The sequence below is a fragment of the Brettanomyces bruxellensis genome, chromosome 7, assembly GCF_011074885.1.
Source record: "Brettanomyces bruxellensis chromosome 7, complete sequence".
Lineage (NCBI taxonomy): Eukaryota > Fungi > Ascomycota > Pichiomycetes > Pichiales > Pichiaceae > Brettanomyces > Brettanomyces bruxellensis.
Window position 1 is genome coordinate 181704 of NC_054688.1, and position 16149 is coordinate 197852.

General features: G+C 45.5%; 7 protein-coding genes across 7 annotated transcripts; 3 read left to right on the forward strand and 4 right to left on the reverse strand.

Moving 5' to 3' along the window:
* Positions 1-526: 526 nt before the first annotated feature.
* BRETT_004603 (uncharacterized protein) lies at positions 527-2440 on the reverse strand (the record flags this gene model as incomplete). The annotated part of the gene is made up of 1 exon (XM_041283097.1): positions 527-2440. The coding sequence occupies one exon, from the start codon at positions 2438-2440 to the stop codon at positions 527-529; it is 1914 nt and encodes a 637-aa protein (XP_041136449.1).
* Positions 2441-4329: 1889 nt separating this feature from the next.
* Positions 4330-5304, forward strand: LIA1 (deoxyhypusine hydroxylase; the record flags this gene model as incomplete). Its single annotated transcript, XM_041283098.1, has 1 exon — positions 4330-5304. The coding sequence occupies one exon, from the start codon at positions 4330-4332 to the stop codon at positions 5302-5304; it is 975 nt and encodes a 324-aa protein (XP_041136450.1).
* A 261-nt stretch (positions 5305-5565) lies between these two features.
* On the reverse strand, positions 5566-5937 carry BRETT_004605 (uncharacterized protein; the record flags this gene model as incomplete). The annotated part of the gene is made up of 1 exon (XM_041283099.1): positions 5566-5937. The coding sequence occupies one exon, from the start codon at positions 5935-5937 to the stop codon at positions 5566-5568; it is 372 nt and encodes a 123-aa protein (XP_041136451.1).
* Positions 5938-6287: 350 nt separating this feature from the next.
* On the forward strand, positions 6288-7976 carry CCT5 (T-complex protein 1 subunit epsilon; the record flags this gene model as incomplete). Its single annotated transcript, XM_041283100.1, has 1 exon — positions 6288-7976. One exon carries the CDS (start codon positions 6288-6290, stop codon positions 7974-7976), a length of 1689 nt encoding a protein of 562 aa, XP_041136452.1.
* Positions 7977-8634: 658 nt separating this feature from the next.
* BRETT_004607 (uncharacterized protein) lies at positions 8635-8886 on the reverse strand (the record flags this gene model as incomplete). The annotated part of the gene is made up of 1 exon (XM_041283101.1): positions 8635-8886. One exon carries the CDS (start codon positions 8884-8886, stop codon positions 8635-8637), a length of 252 nt encoding a protein of 83 aa, XP_041136453.1.
* A 568-nt stretch (positions 8887-9454) lies between these two features.
* Positions 9455-12088, forward strand: BRETT_004608 (uncharacterized protein; the record flags this gene model as incomplete). Its single annotated transcript, XM_041283102.1, has 1 exon — positions 9455-12088. One exon carries the CDS (start codon positions 9455-9457, stop codon positions 12086-12088), a length of 2634 nt encoding a protein of 877 aa, XP_041136454.1.
* A 2695-nt stretch (positions 12089-14783) lies between these two features.
* On the reverse strand, positions 14784-15785 carry BRETT_004609 (uncharacterized protein; the record flags this gene model as incomplete). The annotated part of the gene is made up of 1 exon (XM_041283103.1): positions 14784-15785. The coding sequence occupies one exon, from the start codon at positions 15783-15785 to the stop codon at positions 14784-14786; it is 1002 nt and encodes a 333-aa protein (XP_041136455.1).
* Positions 15786-16149: the final 364 nt, after the last annotated feature.

Below are 16149 nucleotides of genomic sequence, written 5' to 3' on the forward strand. Positions count from 1 at the left end.
TACCTAGGATCATTATGTTAGTAAATAAAGCATATGTGACATTTTGGTAGCCGTGATGAATTCGTGGATGCCTTTCAAGCATTGCAACTACTCACAAAGCACCAAGAGGCTACATAATTCAAGAGTGAATACCTCACCTTAACTTACGCTGATCCATATCACTTTATAACGGTAGCGATACTGTAGCTTAATTTAATGCACTGAACAGTATATTTGGCGGAATAGCATATGCAGAAAAATATTTAACTAAATATAGTTCACACTAGGCCAGTCAAATAAGACAGATGAAGCATCTTCTTAAGTAAGCTAGGTGAATTGTGCTAACAATTCATTAACAATTTCATTAACAAGTTTATCACCGAACCCTAAACAATCACCATACCCTACACGGAATCGTAATTCTTGCCTTCATTAAACCTCTATAAGTAATATACACCGCCGGACTAGCTCTTGCAGCAGTTAATCTGGCGAACCCACTCGCTATTTAGTATCTCTAAGCTTGTTATCCGGCGCCCCGGAACAGGATCTAAGATCGAATAGATGACATTTCGGCATCTTGCCCGTTTGAGGGCCTCGATCGGCTCGTAGCCCTTGGCATCTTTCTTTTTGCCAAGTACACGCTGTAGAACTCGTCCTCATCCTTTGCAGCTTTCCAGAGCTGGCGACCGGTCCTCATTGCCATATAGATGACACCGCAAGACCAAATATCGACGGGCCGGGGGTCGAACTCGCTCTGGATGTATTCCTCAGGTGCAATGTAGGGGGAAGAGCCACAAACTCCGCTGGCAGGCTGCACATCGTCCTCCCAGGCCATCTTGAAACACTCGGCATTGCCGAAATCGGTAATTTTGATCGTTCCATCAGACGTGAGGAGGATATTTTCGGGCTTGAGGTCCCGGTGAGCAACCCCCATTTGGTGCATGTAGTGCACGGCACGCACAAGTTGCTTGAAAAAGCAGTCGGCCTCCGCGTACTCGAGTCTGCCGGCGGTGATGATCAAACTGTACAGATCACCTCCCGAACAGTACTCCATGACCTCGCAATAGTCTCCTTTTGCGTCCCGGAGCAAGTCGTACGTATCTATCAAGCCTGGGTGCTTCAAAGACGACGAGATGCAGAATTCATTCGTGAGCCGCCGAGAGTACTTCTTCTCGCTTTCGCTCGGTCGCTTCTTGAACTCCTTAACTGCGTACATGTGCTCTCCAGCTGCTCCAGAGGCCTGATCTCCGGCCCGCTTCACCTTCTTGTGTGCAATACGCACCACTCCAAAGCTGCCCCGGCCCACAATCTCCTGGCAGGTGCCGTACCGCTCGAAAAAGGACTCTCCGGCCAGTTTTTCCACACTCTTGGCCTGCGAACCTTTCAGCTGCCTCTTCAACAGCTTCGACCGCGACTCATACTTCGATCCATCAACACTGATGAGGTCCTGGGGCTGCCGAATCGCCTCCCCGCGGTGTGTGTACACATTGACTCCTCCTTCTTTCACCTGGTTGAGAAGTGTCGCAAACAATGTCGGCGGCAGCTTGCGGTCGTGCACCGTGCTATTAACCGCATCCACCGTCTCCTGGGCCTCCTTATCAAGCTGTGCCAAGTTAGAAGACGACAAAATCTTCGGGATCGCCGACACAGCCTTGCTCCGGAGCTTCTTTGCACCAAGAAGATCCTTTATCATCTGGCCCAACCTCTCCTGCCGCCGGATATTCCGAAGGTGGTGCTCGTGTGTGCCGTCCTCGTGCAGAATGAAACGCGGTACCAGCCTTGGTTCCGGCGGCTTCTCGCTCTTCCGCAGTCGCCGAGACGTAGACGTCGATCGACGCGTCGACCCGGCGCCCCGCGTGCCTTCCTGCACTAGCGTCGCCGACGACGAACCTGGTGACGATCGACCCGTTGATTGACGTGTCGGCACCATCGACAAGTACCCGTCGCTGTCGTTATTCTCGTTTGCGTTTGCGTTTTCATTTCCGTTTGCATTTTCGTCGCCCACCGACCGGTGTACAGATGTCCCCTCACTCCCGTCGCTCCTTCTTCTTCTTTCCTGGTCGATGCACAGCCTGTCAATGCCCGCCAGGTCCATCAGTCCGTTGTTGACACTCAAATGACGTCCCAGAAAGTGTGAGGACGTCTTTCTGGAGGATGGATCTGATGCCGGATTCGACCGAGACGAAAAATTGGAAATGCAGCTGTCTGAAATATGTGCACGGGTGTCAGCGGCAAGTTTAGCGTTGTCAAAAGCGAACTCGAGAGACCCGGATGACGTAACACTGGTTGTTGATGCAGATGAGCTGTTGGGTAGACTGACAACAGTGCGAGCAGGCGTGATGGTCTGTTCCGGTGCTGATTCCGGTAAGGGTGACTTTCTCTTGGCGAAAATCCGTCCCAAGCGAAGCAGTGCCTTCTTCTTGGTGGACGGATGCCTATCCAACGATGTGTTCATGGCCATGTTGTGCGTTTGATGGTGGTGTCAGGTCTAAGATGTATTAGGGCAGATGCTGAGACGATTAATGCTGGATGATAGTAGGATGATTAGGATGATATTAAGATGATACTAGTATGATACTAGAATGATACTAGGATAATACTAGAATGATATTAGGATGATAGTAGAATGACAGTAGAATGATCCTTGGCTGATGTAATATTATCGACGATCAAATATCAATTCTAGAATGCAAATGATCAAATTCCTCGAGCCTGCTATGTATAAATATCTGATAAATCGATCTAGCCAACGTTCCAGTCACAGAAAATACTCCACACTCTAAAATTTAGAGTAACCGAGTATAGGCGGTTGAAATTTGCGGAAAAGGCCGTGAAGCCGACAATGCGAAGCGTTTGAGTGTCCCAAGGAATATGTATCGTTCGTTTGGTGTTCCCAATAGATGTAAAGAGCTTGTGTAAGGAGAAGAAAAGTGAAGTATCAACAAAAGAATGACGATGATCAAATTTTCAGCTTCTAGGAGTGTATTATATTATTTTTCAATGCCTGCCAGAGGGAGGGATTCACAAATATCTTGCAGCATGCCGAAATGTGCGCCAGAAAAAAATTTACCCAGCCGTAGGGCGAAGACTCTGCCTAGGTTTGTTTTAAGGAAGAATATTATTATTCATTTTGTTTGGTGCGAAAAAATTGAATCAATTTAAATTTCCGTTTGATTCTCCCTCATTTTCTGCATGCCGGAATCTGCGAAATCTAACTTTTTTTTTTTTGTTGTTCCTTAATTTTCTACTTTTTTCAATATAATTTTTTTGCTTGCCTGCCCCAGGAATGTCGAAGCGTATGATGTAATAGTAATTTGGCTGGGGTCTCCGATTGTCGCTTTAATCCTTTCACTCATATTTTTGAATTTTTCGCTCATCTTGTTTCGCTCATCTTGGGTCCGAGGCCAAGGGCATCTCTGCAACAATATAAATGCGTCGATCGGGTATTTATTACGACTGAACTGTGCGTTCTGGACAGATTCAATTTGTGGAAGTTTTCTTTTTCGCTGAAAGACGACATTCCTCCAGCTATTTGTTCTTTTTGCATTTCATTCATTCATTATTTATCTATTTGTTCATCCATCTATTATCACTTCTGCCCCCATATCATAAGAAAAGGGAAATCTTATTTTTCCTGGGCAATGCATGACCCACACATGCCCTTGCATAAATTTGTAACTGCCAAATGCTGAAAATATAGCTGACATAACTACTCGCTGGGAAAGGCAAGGATGTAAAAAGAAAGAAGAAAAAAGAAAGAACGAAAAGACGGAAAAAGCCCACAAGTAAATGGCCTAACCCTCAGCCAATAACCTTGCGATGTTACCAAATCAGGTCAGTGTAGTACAAAGGATTATTTGTGCTTGAGCTAGGTCCCACTCTTTTGAAGCTTGGAAATTGGTTGAAGGAGTGAAAAGTAACCAAATCCCGATATTGCAGCCAACAAAGAAAATAGACTAAAGTATGGCACATGCACCCAGATGAATAGATATCGCAATAACACGGATCGGTACGAGGAAGGCTGAATGCTGATGAAGGGATATCGGATCGGAGCTTTCATGTTCGAAAAATAATAAGGTAAAAGAATAGCGGTAAAAACACCGAACAAAAGAAAAGAGTGAAAAATGAACAAAGAAACGCTCCGTATCTAGATGAAAGAAAAAAAAGAAAAAAATTTTATTTTTACTTTTCTTTTTCTTTTCCTTTATTTTGAAATTTTCAGACTTTGTCGGAATTTGGTTGTACAACGGTATATAAAGTGCCAAAATAACCTGAAACCCCGTAGTTAAACCAGTCAAAACAAAGCGTGTAGTAGTCCTACTGCATCATATACATCACACAGGCACAATAATGGCATTTTCAGACGATTATTTTGACGAGGAATCTCCAGTGGAGAAGCTTAGAGACATTCTTTGCAACATCGATGGTAAGCAGAAGCTTGCCAGAAGATTCAGAGCTCTTTACTCTCTTAAGGCTGTTGTCGAGAGAAATGCCAACGACCCAAAGAAGGCCAAGGAGGTTATTGACTACATCAGTGAGTGTTTCAACCACAGCAATTCGGAACTTTTGAAGCACGAAGTTGCATATGTTCTCGGACAGACGAAGAATCTCATGTCTGCACCAGTGCTTAGAGAAAGACTATGCGATGAGAAAGAGTACTGCATGGTGAGACACGAGGCTGCCGAGGCTTTGGGTGCTCTTGGAGACCAGGGATCTCTTGAAGTGCTCACGAAGTACTTCAAAGATCCAAAGGAGGTCGAGCCTGTTAGACAGACTTGCGAGTTGGCCATTGAGAGAATCAAGTGGGCACACTCTGAGGAGAGAAAGCATGAGAAACTGCAGAAGTCGCTATACTCGTCGATCGACCCAGCTCCACCTATGCCTCTTGATGCTGACGGAGCCGAGAGTGTTGAGAAGCTTAAAAATCTCCTTAACGACCAGAAGGCTCCTCTTTTCCAGAGATACAGAGCCATTTTCCGTTTGAGAGACATTGAATCTGATGAGGCTTGCAAGGCTCTTGGATCTTCTTTCAACGATCCTTCTGCTCTTCTCAAGCACGAGGTTGCATACGTTTTCGGTCAGATCGGCAACCCTATTGCTGTTCCATACTTGACTGAGGTTGTCAACAGAGACAACGAAGCTCCTATGGTTAGACACGAGGCTGCCGAGGCTTTGGGTTCTATTGCAAGCAAGAATGTCGTTCCTGTGCTTAAGGAGCATCTTAACGACCGTGATGTTGTCGTTAAGGAGAGTGCGATCGTTGCTCTTGACATGTACGATTACGAGAACTCCAACGAGATGGAGTATGCTGAGATTATCAATTAAAATCCCTTATCTAATGTTTTCTATTTGATTGTCAACTTTCTACGCATTAATATATATTAGCTGGGGCTAGTGTTCTATCGTTTGAATTTGGGTGTCTAATGTAAAGTAGATTAATGTACACGCGAAGCCTGTGGCTGTCGTCTTTCTTCTGTCCTCCACTCGTCGTTTCTTTTGTCCTCCACCATCCTTTCTTTTGTTTTCCATCCGTCTTTTCTTTTGTTCTCCATCCGTCGTTTCTTTTTCCGCACTCTGAACGTACGCTCAGTTATTCGTCCTGAACCTGTATCCGCACCTTTTGCACGTATAGAACACCGTAGCACCCTCATCTGCAGAACGCAACTGTAACGTGTGGTACTGCATTTCATCATTGCCACACTGAGGACATTTCTCGTGAATGGTAGCACCTTCCTCGATCTCGTTCTGGTGCAAAGTAGTCTTGACCAACGACTGTTTAGCCCTTAAAGCTGATGGAAATGCATTCTTAGATGGATGTGTAACAACCTTTAAGTTGGCGAACTCGGATGTAGGGTATGATTTATTGCAAACCTGACATTTGAGCACTTTTTGATGCGATATGGAGTCTAGAAGATTTCCGCAGTTGGTGCAAAAGATAAGCGATCCGACAACCGACATGATGCTGTGAGTGCGTGAGTTGTGTGTAGGGTAGAGGTATTAAGAGATGTCTTGAACAGCAAATTTGGGCTTGTGACTGTGAATATATTAGCAGGAAAAAGTACGGAATCAACTAGAGGGTCAGTTGTTATCGGTGAAGTAAATTTTTCAATTTTTCAGTTTGAATTTTTTTTTTTTTTTTTTTTTTCTAAGAAATTTCACCACCGTACACCAAGTGAAAGCACAGCGAGATTATTGAAACATTTTTTCTTGGTGCCCTCTTCGGAGGAAAACAAACCTAGAGTGTGAAAACCGTAAAAGCTTGCATCAGCCAGTTATCAGGACTGCAGTCGAAGATATAAAGCAGAAAAATGCAGGCACCACAAGGGGGACCCCAAAGGATCCCAATGGAGAATCTTTCGAAGCCGATATTCGCGCAGGATGAAATGGGAAGACCGTTCATCATTGTGAAAGACCAGGGCAATAAGAAACGAGAGCACGGAATCGATGCGGTGCGTTCGCATATCCTTGCAGCAAGACAGATCGCTAAGCTTTTAAGGACGTCGTTGGGCCCGCGGGGCTTGGACAAGATCCTCGTGAGTCCCGATGGAGACATCAACATCACAAATGATGGTGCAACAATCATGTCTGAGATCCAGCTCAGCAATGAAGTGGCTAAGTTGTTGGTGGAGCTCTCAAAGTCACAGGATGACGAGATTGGGGATGGCACGACCGGTGTTGTGATCTTGGCGAGCTCGTTATTGGACCAGGCGCTTGATTTGATCGAGAAAGGAATTCATCCAATCAAGATTGCCAACGGATTCGACAAGGCATGCAAGATTGCAACAGAGAACTTGGAGCGGATCGCAGATGAGGTGAAGATTGACACGGAGAGTGTGGATGCAAACTTGAGCAAAGACTCTGATCTTTTCAAGGCAGCATCGACGTCTTTGGGGTCGAAAATCGTCTCGAAGTGCAGGGACAAGTTTGCAAGAATGGCCGTGGAGAGTGTGCTGAATGTGGCGGACCTAGACCGCCGGGATGTGGACTTTGAGCTCATCAAGGTGGACGGCAAGCTGGGCGGATCGTTGGAGGACTCGAAGGTGATCAAAGGAGTGGTTTTGGACAAGGATTTCTCGCACCCGCAGATGCCAAAGCAAGTGGCAGATGCCAAGATTGCGATCCTCACGTGTCCGTTCGAGCCACCAAAGCCAAAGACCAAGCACAAGCTTGAGGTGGAAAGTGTGGAAGAGTTCAAAAACTTGCAGGAATACGAGCAATCCACCTTCAAGCGGATGATCGAGCAGGTCAAGCAGGCAGGAGCCAACTTGGTGATCTGCCAGTGGGGTTTTGACGACGAGGCCAACTACATGTTGCTTGCAAACGAGCTTCCGGCGGTCCGGTGGGTCGGCGGTTCGGAAATCGAGGAGGTTGCAATTGCCACAAAGGGTCGAATCGTGCCCAGATTCGAGGATCTCACTCCAGAGAAGCTCGGGCATGCCGGAACGGTCCGTGAGATGGCCCTGGGCACAACACGTGACCGCATCCTCGTGATCGAGCACTGCGACAACCCCAAGACCGTCACTGCACTTATCCGCGGCTCAAACAAGATGATTGTGGACGAAGCGACCCGGTCTCTCCACGATTCACTCTGCGTGGTGCGTAACTTGATCCGCGATAACCACGTGGTGTACGGAGGCGGTTCTGCCGAGATATCGTGCTCTTTGAAGGTTGCCGAGGCTGCAGACAAGCAGCAGGGAATCGACCAGTACGCGTTCCGTGCTTTTTCGCAGGCTTTGGACGTGGTTCCAACCTCGTTGGCCGAGAATTCTGGTCTTGATCCAATCCAGGTGCTCACCTCGTTGAAAGCAGAGCATGTCAAGCAGAAAAACGCATATTTGGGCGTGGATTGTCTCGGAAACGGCACAAACGACATGCGGCAGCAGTTTGTCATCGAGACGCTTATTGGAAAGAAGCAGCAGTTCTTGCTTGCCACACAGTTGGCCCGCATGGTGCTCAAGATCAACGATGTTATTATTAGCGGCAAGGATCAGTATTGAGTGTGCTGGGAGGGTGCTAGTGAAGGTTACTTACTACTTTATGTGAGCTCTTCTGGTGAAGGTTATGTAGGATTAAATAGTAATCGGCTTTGATGTTTCATAGTTACTCTAATCATTATATTAAAGCTCTTCTAGTGAAGGTTATGTATAATTAAACAGTGATCAGCTTTGATGTTTCATAGTTACTGCTTACCGTTTTATAAGAACTCTTTTGGTGAAGACTATGCAGTAAATCAGCTTTGATGTTCCACAGTTACTACTCTAATTAGTTTATGCAAGCTCTTCTGGTGAAGATTACGTAGGATTCAATAGTAATCAGTTTTGATGTTTCACTGGTTTACATTACTGCTTCCCATTTTATGCATCATATACTTATATTGTTTCCTTGATCATCAAATTCCTTGTTAATCATCATATGCTTTTTATTGGTCCACTTTCACTTTCTCGATTTTTCTAATGCTTTCTTGATCATCGTATGCTTTCACTAAACGTTTTCTTAATCATTCACCACTTTCTTGATCAACAAATAAGTTTTGACCATCCAATGCTCCTCCATCAATTTGCACATTTGTTTTCTTCGGAACTCACATAATTGTTCGTTCTCCTCATTTCTTTCTTGATGATATATTGCTGCTCCAAAGTTCCGTTCATCACTCTTCTATTTATCTTCTTCATCATTCACATCATCATTCCCTTCTTCTTTCTTTTTCCCGTACTCCTCCCCCAGCTTATCCAACAGCGTCGGATCATAGAAATTCTTCCATATGTCAGCCACCTCTTTAAAATCTTCACTCACACTTACTGCTTCTGAAATCGACCGATCAAGACTTGCTACACTTTTAACCACGTCCTTAAGTTGCTGCCTAATCTGCCGTAAGTATTGGCTTTTGATTGTATCGAAGTCGGACATAGAAAGTTGAAAATGTTCGGATGCTTTTGTGGGTGCTCGTTGGCAAAATGATTAGAATTGTACCGTTTTGTCAGTATCACCAGAATTGGTCTCTAAGATTTATTATATGAGAAGATGTTTGTAGTGTCCAGAAAGTGCGTTAGTTTCTCGGGATACAGAATATATGGGATGCTTTCAAATAATATTATGCTTTTGATTCAAAATGTATAGGATACCCTTGATTCAAAATGTATAGGATACCTTTGATTCAGAATATATGAGATGCCTTTGATATCTCACAATTTAAATAAGTCAGATCCTTTTAACTTCAGCTTCATGTTTACCTTCTTCAGTCCTCGCTTTTGCGTTTTCATGCAGCGATTCTCTTAGAGCGAGTCCATTCATTCCTTTTCCCCGCGGAGGGATAAAAAAAAAAAATAAATAAATAATTGTAAATCAATCAATTAATATAAATAGAGGCAATCCCCTCCCTTCTCTTTTTCTCTTATGCACATTCCTTTTACCATTTTTTGCGGATATAACTTTCAAAAAAGCCAGAAATGAGTTCAAAAGGCATTCTTGCACACATATGGAGGGCCGGTGTACGGCCGATCATAGTGCGTGGGCAACAGAGGGTGGGAATAGGCATTTGGAGGTGCAAGTAACAAAACAGGGGTGCACAAGGTGGATTACAGAGGAGGCGTTGCTCAAATCGTCGAACGTGGGGGAAAACGACGACGTGGAGAAGACCGGGTTCATTGGGAAGGAGCAGAAGGAGACTTTGCTGTACTTTGATCGGCTTACAACGATCAAGTCCGGGTCGTGGGACCTAAGGCCGGTGGTGATGAGGCTGGTGACGGACACGTCGGACAAAGGGCTCCGGGAGAAAGTGCGGGGCTTGTCTCAGGGTGAGGAGGCAGCCGGAACGTACGTGCCGATCAACATCACGAAGTTCCGGCCGGTGTCGCGTGACGGCGGGGCGTTTGTGAAGTTCCGGGTGCCCGACACGTTAGACGTGGTGCAGTTCAACCGGGTGGTGATGCGGAACGTGGCGGCGAAAGCGCAACGGGGACTGGCGGGCATGCTGTTGCACCCACGGGCGTTCCCGGTGAAAGGGGTGCCGTGGATCGAGGATTTGGCGCGGTACCCGAGCCCGAAGCTCAAGGTGGAGTTTGCAGGGCCGGACTTGACACAGGAGAACTTGTACGCGCTTTTCCGGCGGTACGGTGCGATTTCGGACATTCGGCCGCCGGCGCCGGACTCGAAGGCACTGCCTCGTCACGCCGTGGTGGCCTTCCGTAATACGCGCAGCGCAGTGGCCGCCCGCCAGTGTCTCAGCGGCATGCGCGTGGGCGCAACCGTACTCCACATTCAGTATGAGCGCGTCGTGAAGGAAAATGCGGTGGTGCAGTTCATGAGTGCGCACACGCGCATAATGGTGCCGCTCATGTTGGCGCTCGTCGCAGCGCTCACAGTCGCGATTTTCGACCCGATCCGCCACTTTTTCATCACAGAGAAAATCACAGGCGCGTACTCGCTCCAGCGCTCGGGTGCGTACCAGCGCATGGCGCGGCTGTTCTCGTCGACAAAAGACCGCATGTCAAAAATGCTCTCTTTTGGCGGGGGCACGCGTCAGGACGGGGTCGAGTGGAACTCGGTTGCCGGCATGAAGGACGAGCGCGACGGCGCGGCGCGCGGCATGCGCGTGTGGCTTGGCGAGAACGTTAACTCGTTTATCGTCGTTCAAGGCCCGCGCGGCACGGGTAAGCGCAGCCTCGTGCAGGAGCGCGTTCTTGCGGGGCGCGACAATGTCCTTTACATCGACTGCGAGGCCATTGTCAAGTCGCGCAAGGAGAGTGAGTTTATCCGCAGCGTTGCCGGGCAATTGGGCTACTTCCCTGTTTTCCCGTGGCTAACTTCATTGTCGATGTTTACTGATTTGGCGGTGCAAGGGTTGACGGGGCAGAAATCGGGGCTGAGTGAGACAAAGGAGACGCAGGTGAAGAGCATGCTTGCTTTTGCTGCGGACACGATGCGAGATATTGCTTTGCGGGGGTATTCTGCGACTGTCTCGAGCGAAGCGAGAGGCAGAAGAGATAAGGAAGGTGAAGTAGAAGGAGAGAGTAGAAGCAATAGTAATAGCAAAGGTGACGCAGGTGGGCCGAACAGCATCACATCTCTTACCCCTCGCACCTCTACATCCACACTTCGCACCTCGACCTCAACCTCAACATCAACTTCCGCCCGTGTTCTCAAGGAGGAGGACTACCTTCGGCAGAACCCCGGCGCCAAGCCCGTTGTGGTTATCGACCGGTTCCAGGCGGCGCGCAACGGGCGTGAGCAGTACGCATTTGTGTACAAGCAGCTTGCGCAGTGGGCGGCGAGCCTTGTGGCGCTGGACATCGCGCACGTGATCTTCATCACAGACGATGTGGGCAGCGTGCAGATGTTGGCGAGCGCGCTTCCCGGTGTGCCGCTCAAGCGCACAGTGCTCTCTGATGCGTCGGCGGCGGCTGCGCAGAGTTATGTAGTGGGCAAGTTAACGCAGGCGGGCAAGCATGACCTGGCGCGGGCGCCCGAGTTGCGGCGCTACACGGCGCAGTTGGGCGGGCGAATGCTGGACCTCCAGATGTTTGTGAGGCGCATCCAGAGCGGCGATACGCCGCATGCCGCCTACGACGGGCTCGTACGCCAGTCCGTCGAGCAGCTCACGCAGCAGCTGATGCGTGCGGAGGGTGGTGCAGCGGGAGGCGCAACGGGGGGCCCTGCGTTCACGCAGCCGCAGGCATGGTGCGTGATTCAGCAGCTCGCGGCGCAAGGCCAGGTCTCTTTCACAGAGATCCAGAAGCACCCGCTCTTCAAAGCGGACCCTTACCGCGCCTTGCAGGCGCTCGAGAGCGCAGAAATCGTCGCGTTGCAGCGCGACAGGGGCGTCATCCGCAATGTGCGCGCCGCCAAGCCGCTCTACAGCGCGGCATTCGCGCAGATGGTCAACAACAAGGCCGTCTATAACTCCATGCAGTCGGACTACTTGAAGGCGCTGATCACGCAGATCTCCGCAAAAGTCGCCGGCTTGGAGGATGAGGTTGCGCGCTACCGCGGCGTGGACAACAGCCGCATTTTCCGCGTGCGCCTCGACTACTTGGCGCACAAGATCGCCACCTTCACAGCTATGATTTCCGGCTGGGAGTCCGAGTTGGCAGGCTTGCGCGATTCCGAGTAGATATTTATATGCTGAGTGGATTAAATAAGATGAAGCTTGCATGACATCTTGCGTACTTTAAATCATACATTCTGTGAATATGAACTGTTTTACTAGCTGTAAGACGGATACCAATTTGTGGAGGCATTTTCTGAGGATGAAATGTAGCTGCAAATGTATTTGATGAAGCATTTCTAAAAAAGCTATCTTAAACCTCTAAAAGCTTTGTCAAGCATTCCTAAAAGCTATCTCAGCAACTCTATAAGCTATCTTAAACCTCTAAAAAGGTAAAAAAGCTATTTTAAACAACACTAAAAAGCTATCAAAGCATTTCTAAGAAAGTTATCTCAAACCATTTCAAACAAACCACCACAAGTAAATAGATCCAAGCTATCTGCACCAACTATCTCGAATAGCTACTATCTCAAATAGCTACTACCTCATATAGCTACCTCAACTAAGCTATCTCGAATGATAAATCCAACCTACCTCAAATAAACTAGTTCAGACGAGCTGCTACCCTAAACGATAATTTCATACTACCTTATACAAACTACCTCAAATGATTACTCCAATCGACATCAAACCAACTAGCCCAAACAATCAAACAAATCCTCAACTGGCTCAAGATGCTTCACTTTGAACAAATGAATGTATTAAAATAGCATCAAGTGGCCGCCTTAATACGCTCTAATTATACACTTAAACCAATGCTGGTATACTGTCTGCTGAAAGAAATCCCACAAATCACACCAATTGACTACGGTCTCAGCGCTAAAATGCATCAGATAACCAGTTTATTAAAGTATTCCTACTTTACTCATCAACGCTGGATAAAATGGCCTAGTTCATACACCATGAGAACTAATCTACATTAATAAAAGTACATTTTCTTGTTGCTGTGATAAGCATTAGTGTCAATATCTATACGCTCCACACCACACTACCCTAAATTGATTTAGCAACGTATCCTGGCCATGAATGTACCTCAATGATAAAGAAACTGCGTTGAATGTTTTTGCGTGTACATTAGTCCCCTAAAGGTCAATTAGTGCCCTCTAGCGAGAGCACACAATGCTTGCAAACTCTCAGATGAATGCACTAAGGCTTTAGTATCTGCCAAAACCTTCCTGGCCTCTGTACTCAAATAATCAATTCATACGGCAAATTGCATACCAAAATTTAAGAATACTTAATAAATGAAATATCTGGTGAAGCAAATCTCGAGTGTTACAGAAAGTGAAGAATACAAATCTTAAATAAATAACTTACCAATAGCTTATGAACCCCATGAAATATGTACACCCCAAAATTAAAGTTACCGCACTAATTTAAACTCCAATTCGCCGAATGGGTCCAATGATATAATTAATATCTGCATACTACCTAAATGAACATATGACTTGAAGCAGTTCAACATATCGGCATCAATAGACAATTGATTAGCTTACGTCAAATAATATGTATCCTGAATGATCTATTAGCTTAAAGCATCTTATGCTTGGTAGCTCCCTACAATATTTTATGTTAAATAGACATATACACGAGCTTAAACCATCCAAAAAAACGAATCAGTGCTGTGATAATATATTAGTTTAAATGGACCTAACGATACTATCATAAAGCAAAGGTATTTGAATAATTTGTACGCCAAAGTTTCTGAATTAAGCTGTAGGAAATAAGATCAGGAGAATGCGTTTGGCTACATTAAATAGACTACAGGAATAAAAGTACTTTTGAACCAATCCTAAAAAAATGGAATATATGAATACTTCATTTAATCATCAACTGCAAAATACATTGGTAATGAATTCTGAATAGCAGTAGAGATCCTTCAGATAACGAAATCTTCACGCTCACATCAGCTCAGTTAGAATACCTTTAAGTTAATGATCTACATTGACTGACTTCATAGTCGCTCCCAAATAAGCCCATATATTTGGCTCATGTGTATTATCTAAAGGCATCAGCATATATATTTTGAAAAGTCCGAAAATTTAACCAAAACATTTAAAGATCATAAGTTTGCATCCTCATATAATCCTTTAAAGGAGCCAGCTAAATTAGGCGTACCAGACAGAACATGAAATAATACATCAATACATTAATGAATACTTTCAGGAATATATCTGTTGAAGTTAACACACCTTAAAGAGCCAACTCGTCCCTTCTATCTCTTCTCAAATATCACATTAAAATAATCAAACAGAGATGTTCATCTTAGATATCAACAGATCATGGTTCTCTTTGTTCAATTTTGCCCTACAAATGACAAACATTCTCTGATATTCTGAACATCAGTTTGAAGCTGGTATAGAATGTCATGATCGAGTATTATGCTATTCAGTAGAAATAAGCAAATGCTTATACTTCTTAATTAAAGATGGTGACTACTTACGAACAAAAAATAACTTTTGCTTTTTAGCTTATTTATTTAGCAGTACATGAACCGGTCAAGAAGCATTGCCTGTGACTGACATCCAATTATACAGTTTGGTGCCCATTAACTATGGTTGTGTTAGCCATTACCCCATATCAATATATTCAGCATTCTTTAGCTTTGATGTCTTCGCACTTCCTCTGTTCATTATATTCACTTTAACCCTTTGCGTCTTTATTTTAGCACGTATTATTCCTTTCCTTATGTCATTCACGTCAATCATGCTTCCAATTTTTTTAATTATTTGCGTTGACTTGCCTTCATTACATTTTCTCATCAACTAATCATTTCCAATGCCTCTTCAGCACTCGGTCTCTCTTTTGATGCATAGCGTGTCATTCTCCGAAAGAGCCGTATCAAGTCCTCATTCCCCTCCGAATTCCACAACTGGTACAAAACCTTCGAATCCGGAAGTGGGGCCTTTGTGAAAAATGCCTGGCTCATCGCATGGAACGTTCGAGAATCCTTGCAATCCTCCCAATCGCGAGGCGGAGACCCGAAAGCAGTCACTATGCTGCTTAAAAGTGCCAAATCACTTCTCGATGCGTCTTCATCAAATATCATTTCTCCATTTTTCGAGCACATTCGACACAAAATGATCGCCGCAGACCATATGTCCACCCCTTCTCCATAATTCCGTACTGACATAAGCAACTCTGGAGCCTTGTAGTATCCAGTGCCGATATCTGTGATTTTATCGTCCGGAGACTCGAGTCCGTTATTGTTCGGCTTATCGTACGAAATACCAAAATCAATGATCACCGGATCAAGGTCGCTCTTGTTTCTGAATAGGACGTTGTTGGGATTGAGATCCCGGTGGATAATTCCGCACTCATGGATGAATTTCAATCCGCTTAGTATTCCCTTTGTAATCTGTCTGATTTCTGCTGGTTGCATCCTATTTTCGTACACGACCTCAATCTGGCCATCAGCCATAAACTTTGTACGTCGATACATCTTTTCCCGTATTATATCCTCGAGCCCACATTCGTATAATGGGAAAAGCATACCTATTTCCAACGGATTCGTAAATTCCCTAAGTAGTCTCACCACATTTCCGCTGTACGAGTCAATCCCAGCATGCTTTTTCATCTTTTCCATTATTGCGACCTCGTTCCGCACGTTATGGGGCGCAATTTCCATATCTGGCTCGATCACCTTCATCGCATACTTGGCACCCTTGCCGTTTTCTGCCTGCTGATCCTCAACCTCATACACATCACTAAACCTTCCACCTTGAAGCCGTCTCAGCTGCCTGTATCCAAATTTGAAGCTCATCCGTTTTGGAATGTAGTCTATACAACTGTGCTTATATACAAATGTGTATTTGTATAAATGTATATTTATATGTAGAAGGGATATACGGCCTTGCAAAAGGGAAATAGATAAGGGTCGCGGGTTAGATATGAGAGCAGGAAGTGCGATTCAGGGGCATGAAAAATTCGATGCTGAAAAAAAAAAATGATGTACGTTTATTTATCTTTTTTGTAGATGCTCTGATTATATCTACACTGAGTCCTTGACCGAAGTCTGTTGTCTTTACACTTGTCATATTTGTTTTTACTCTTTCTTCCTCCACTTTTACCTGTTCAACTTTAATTTAACTTTAGTTTTACACATATTTCACTTGCAACAAACACGT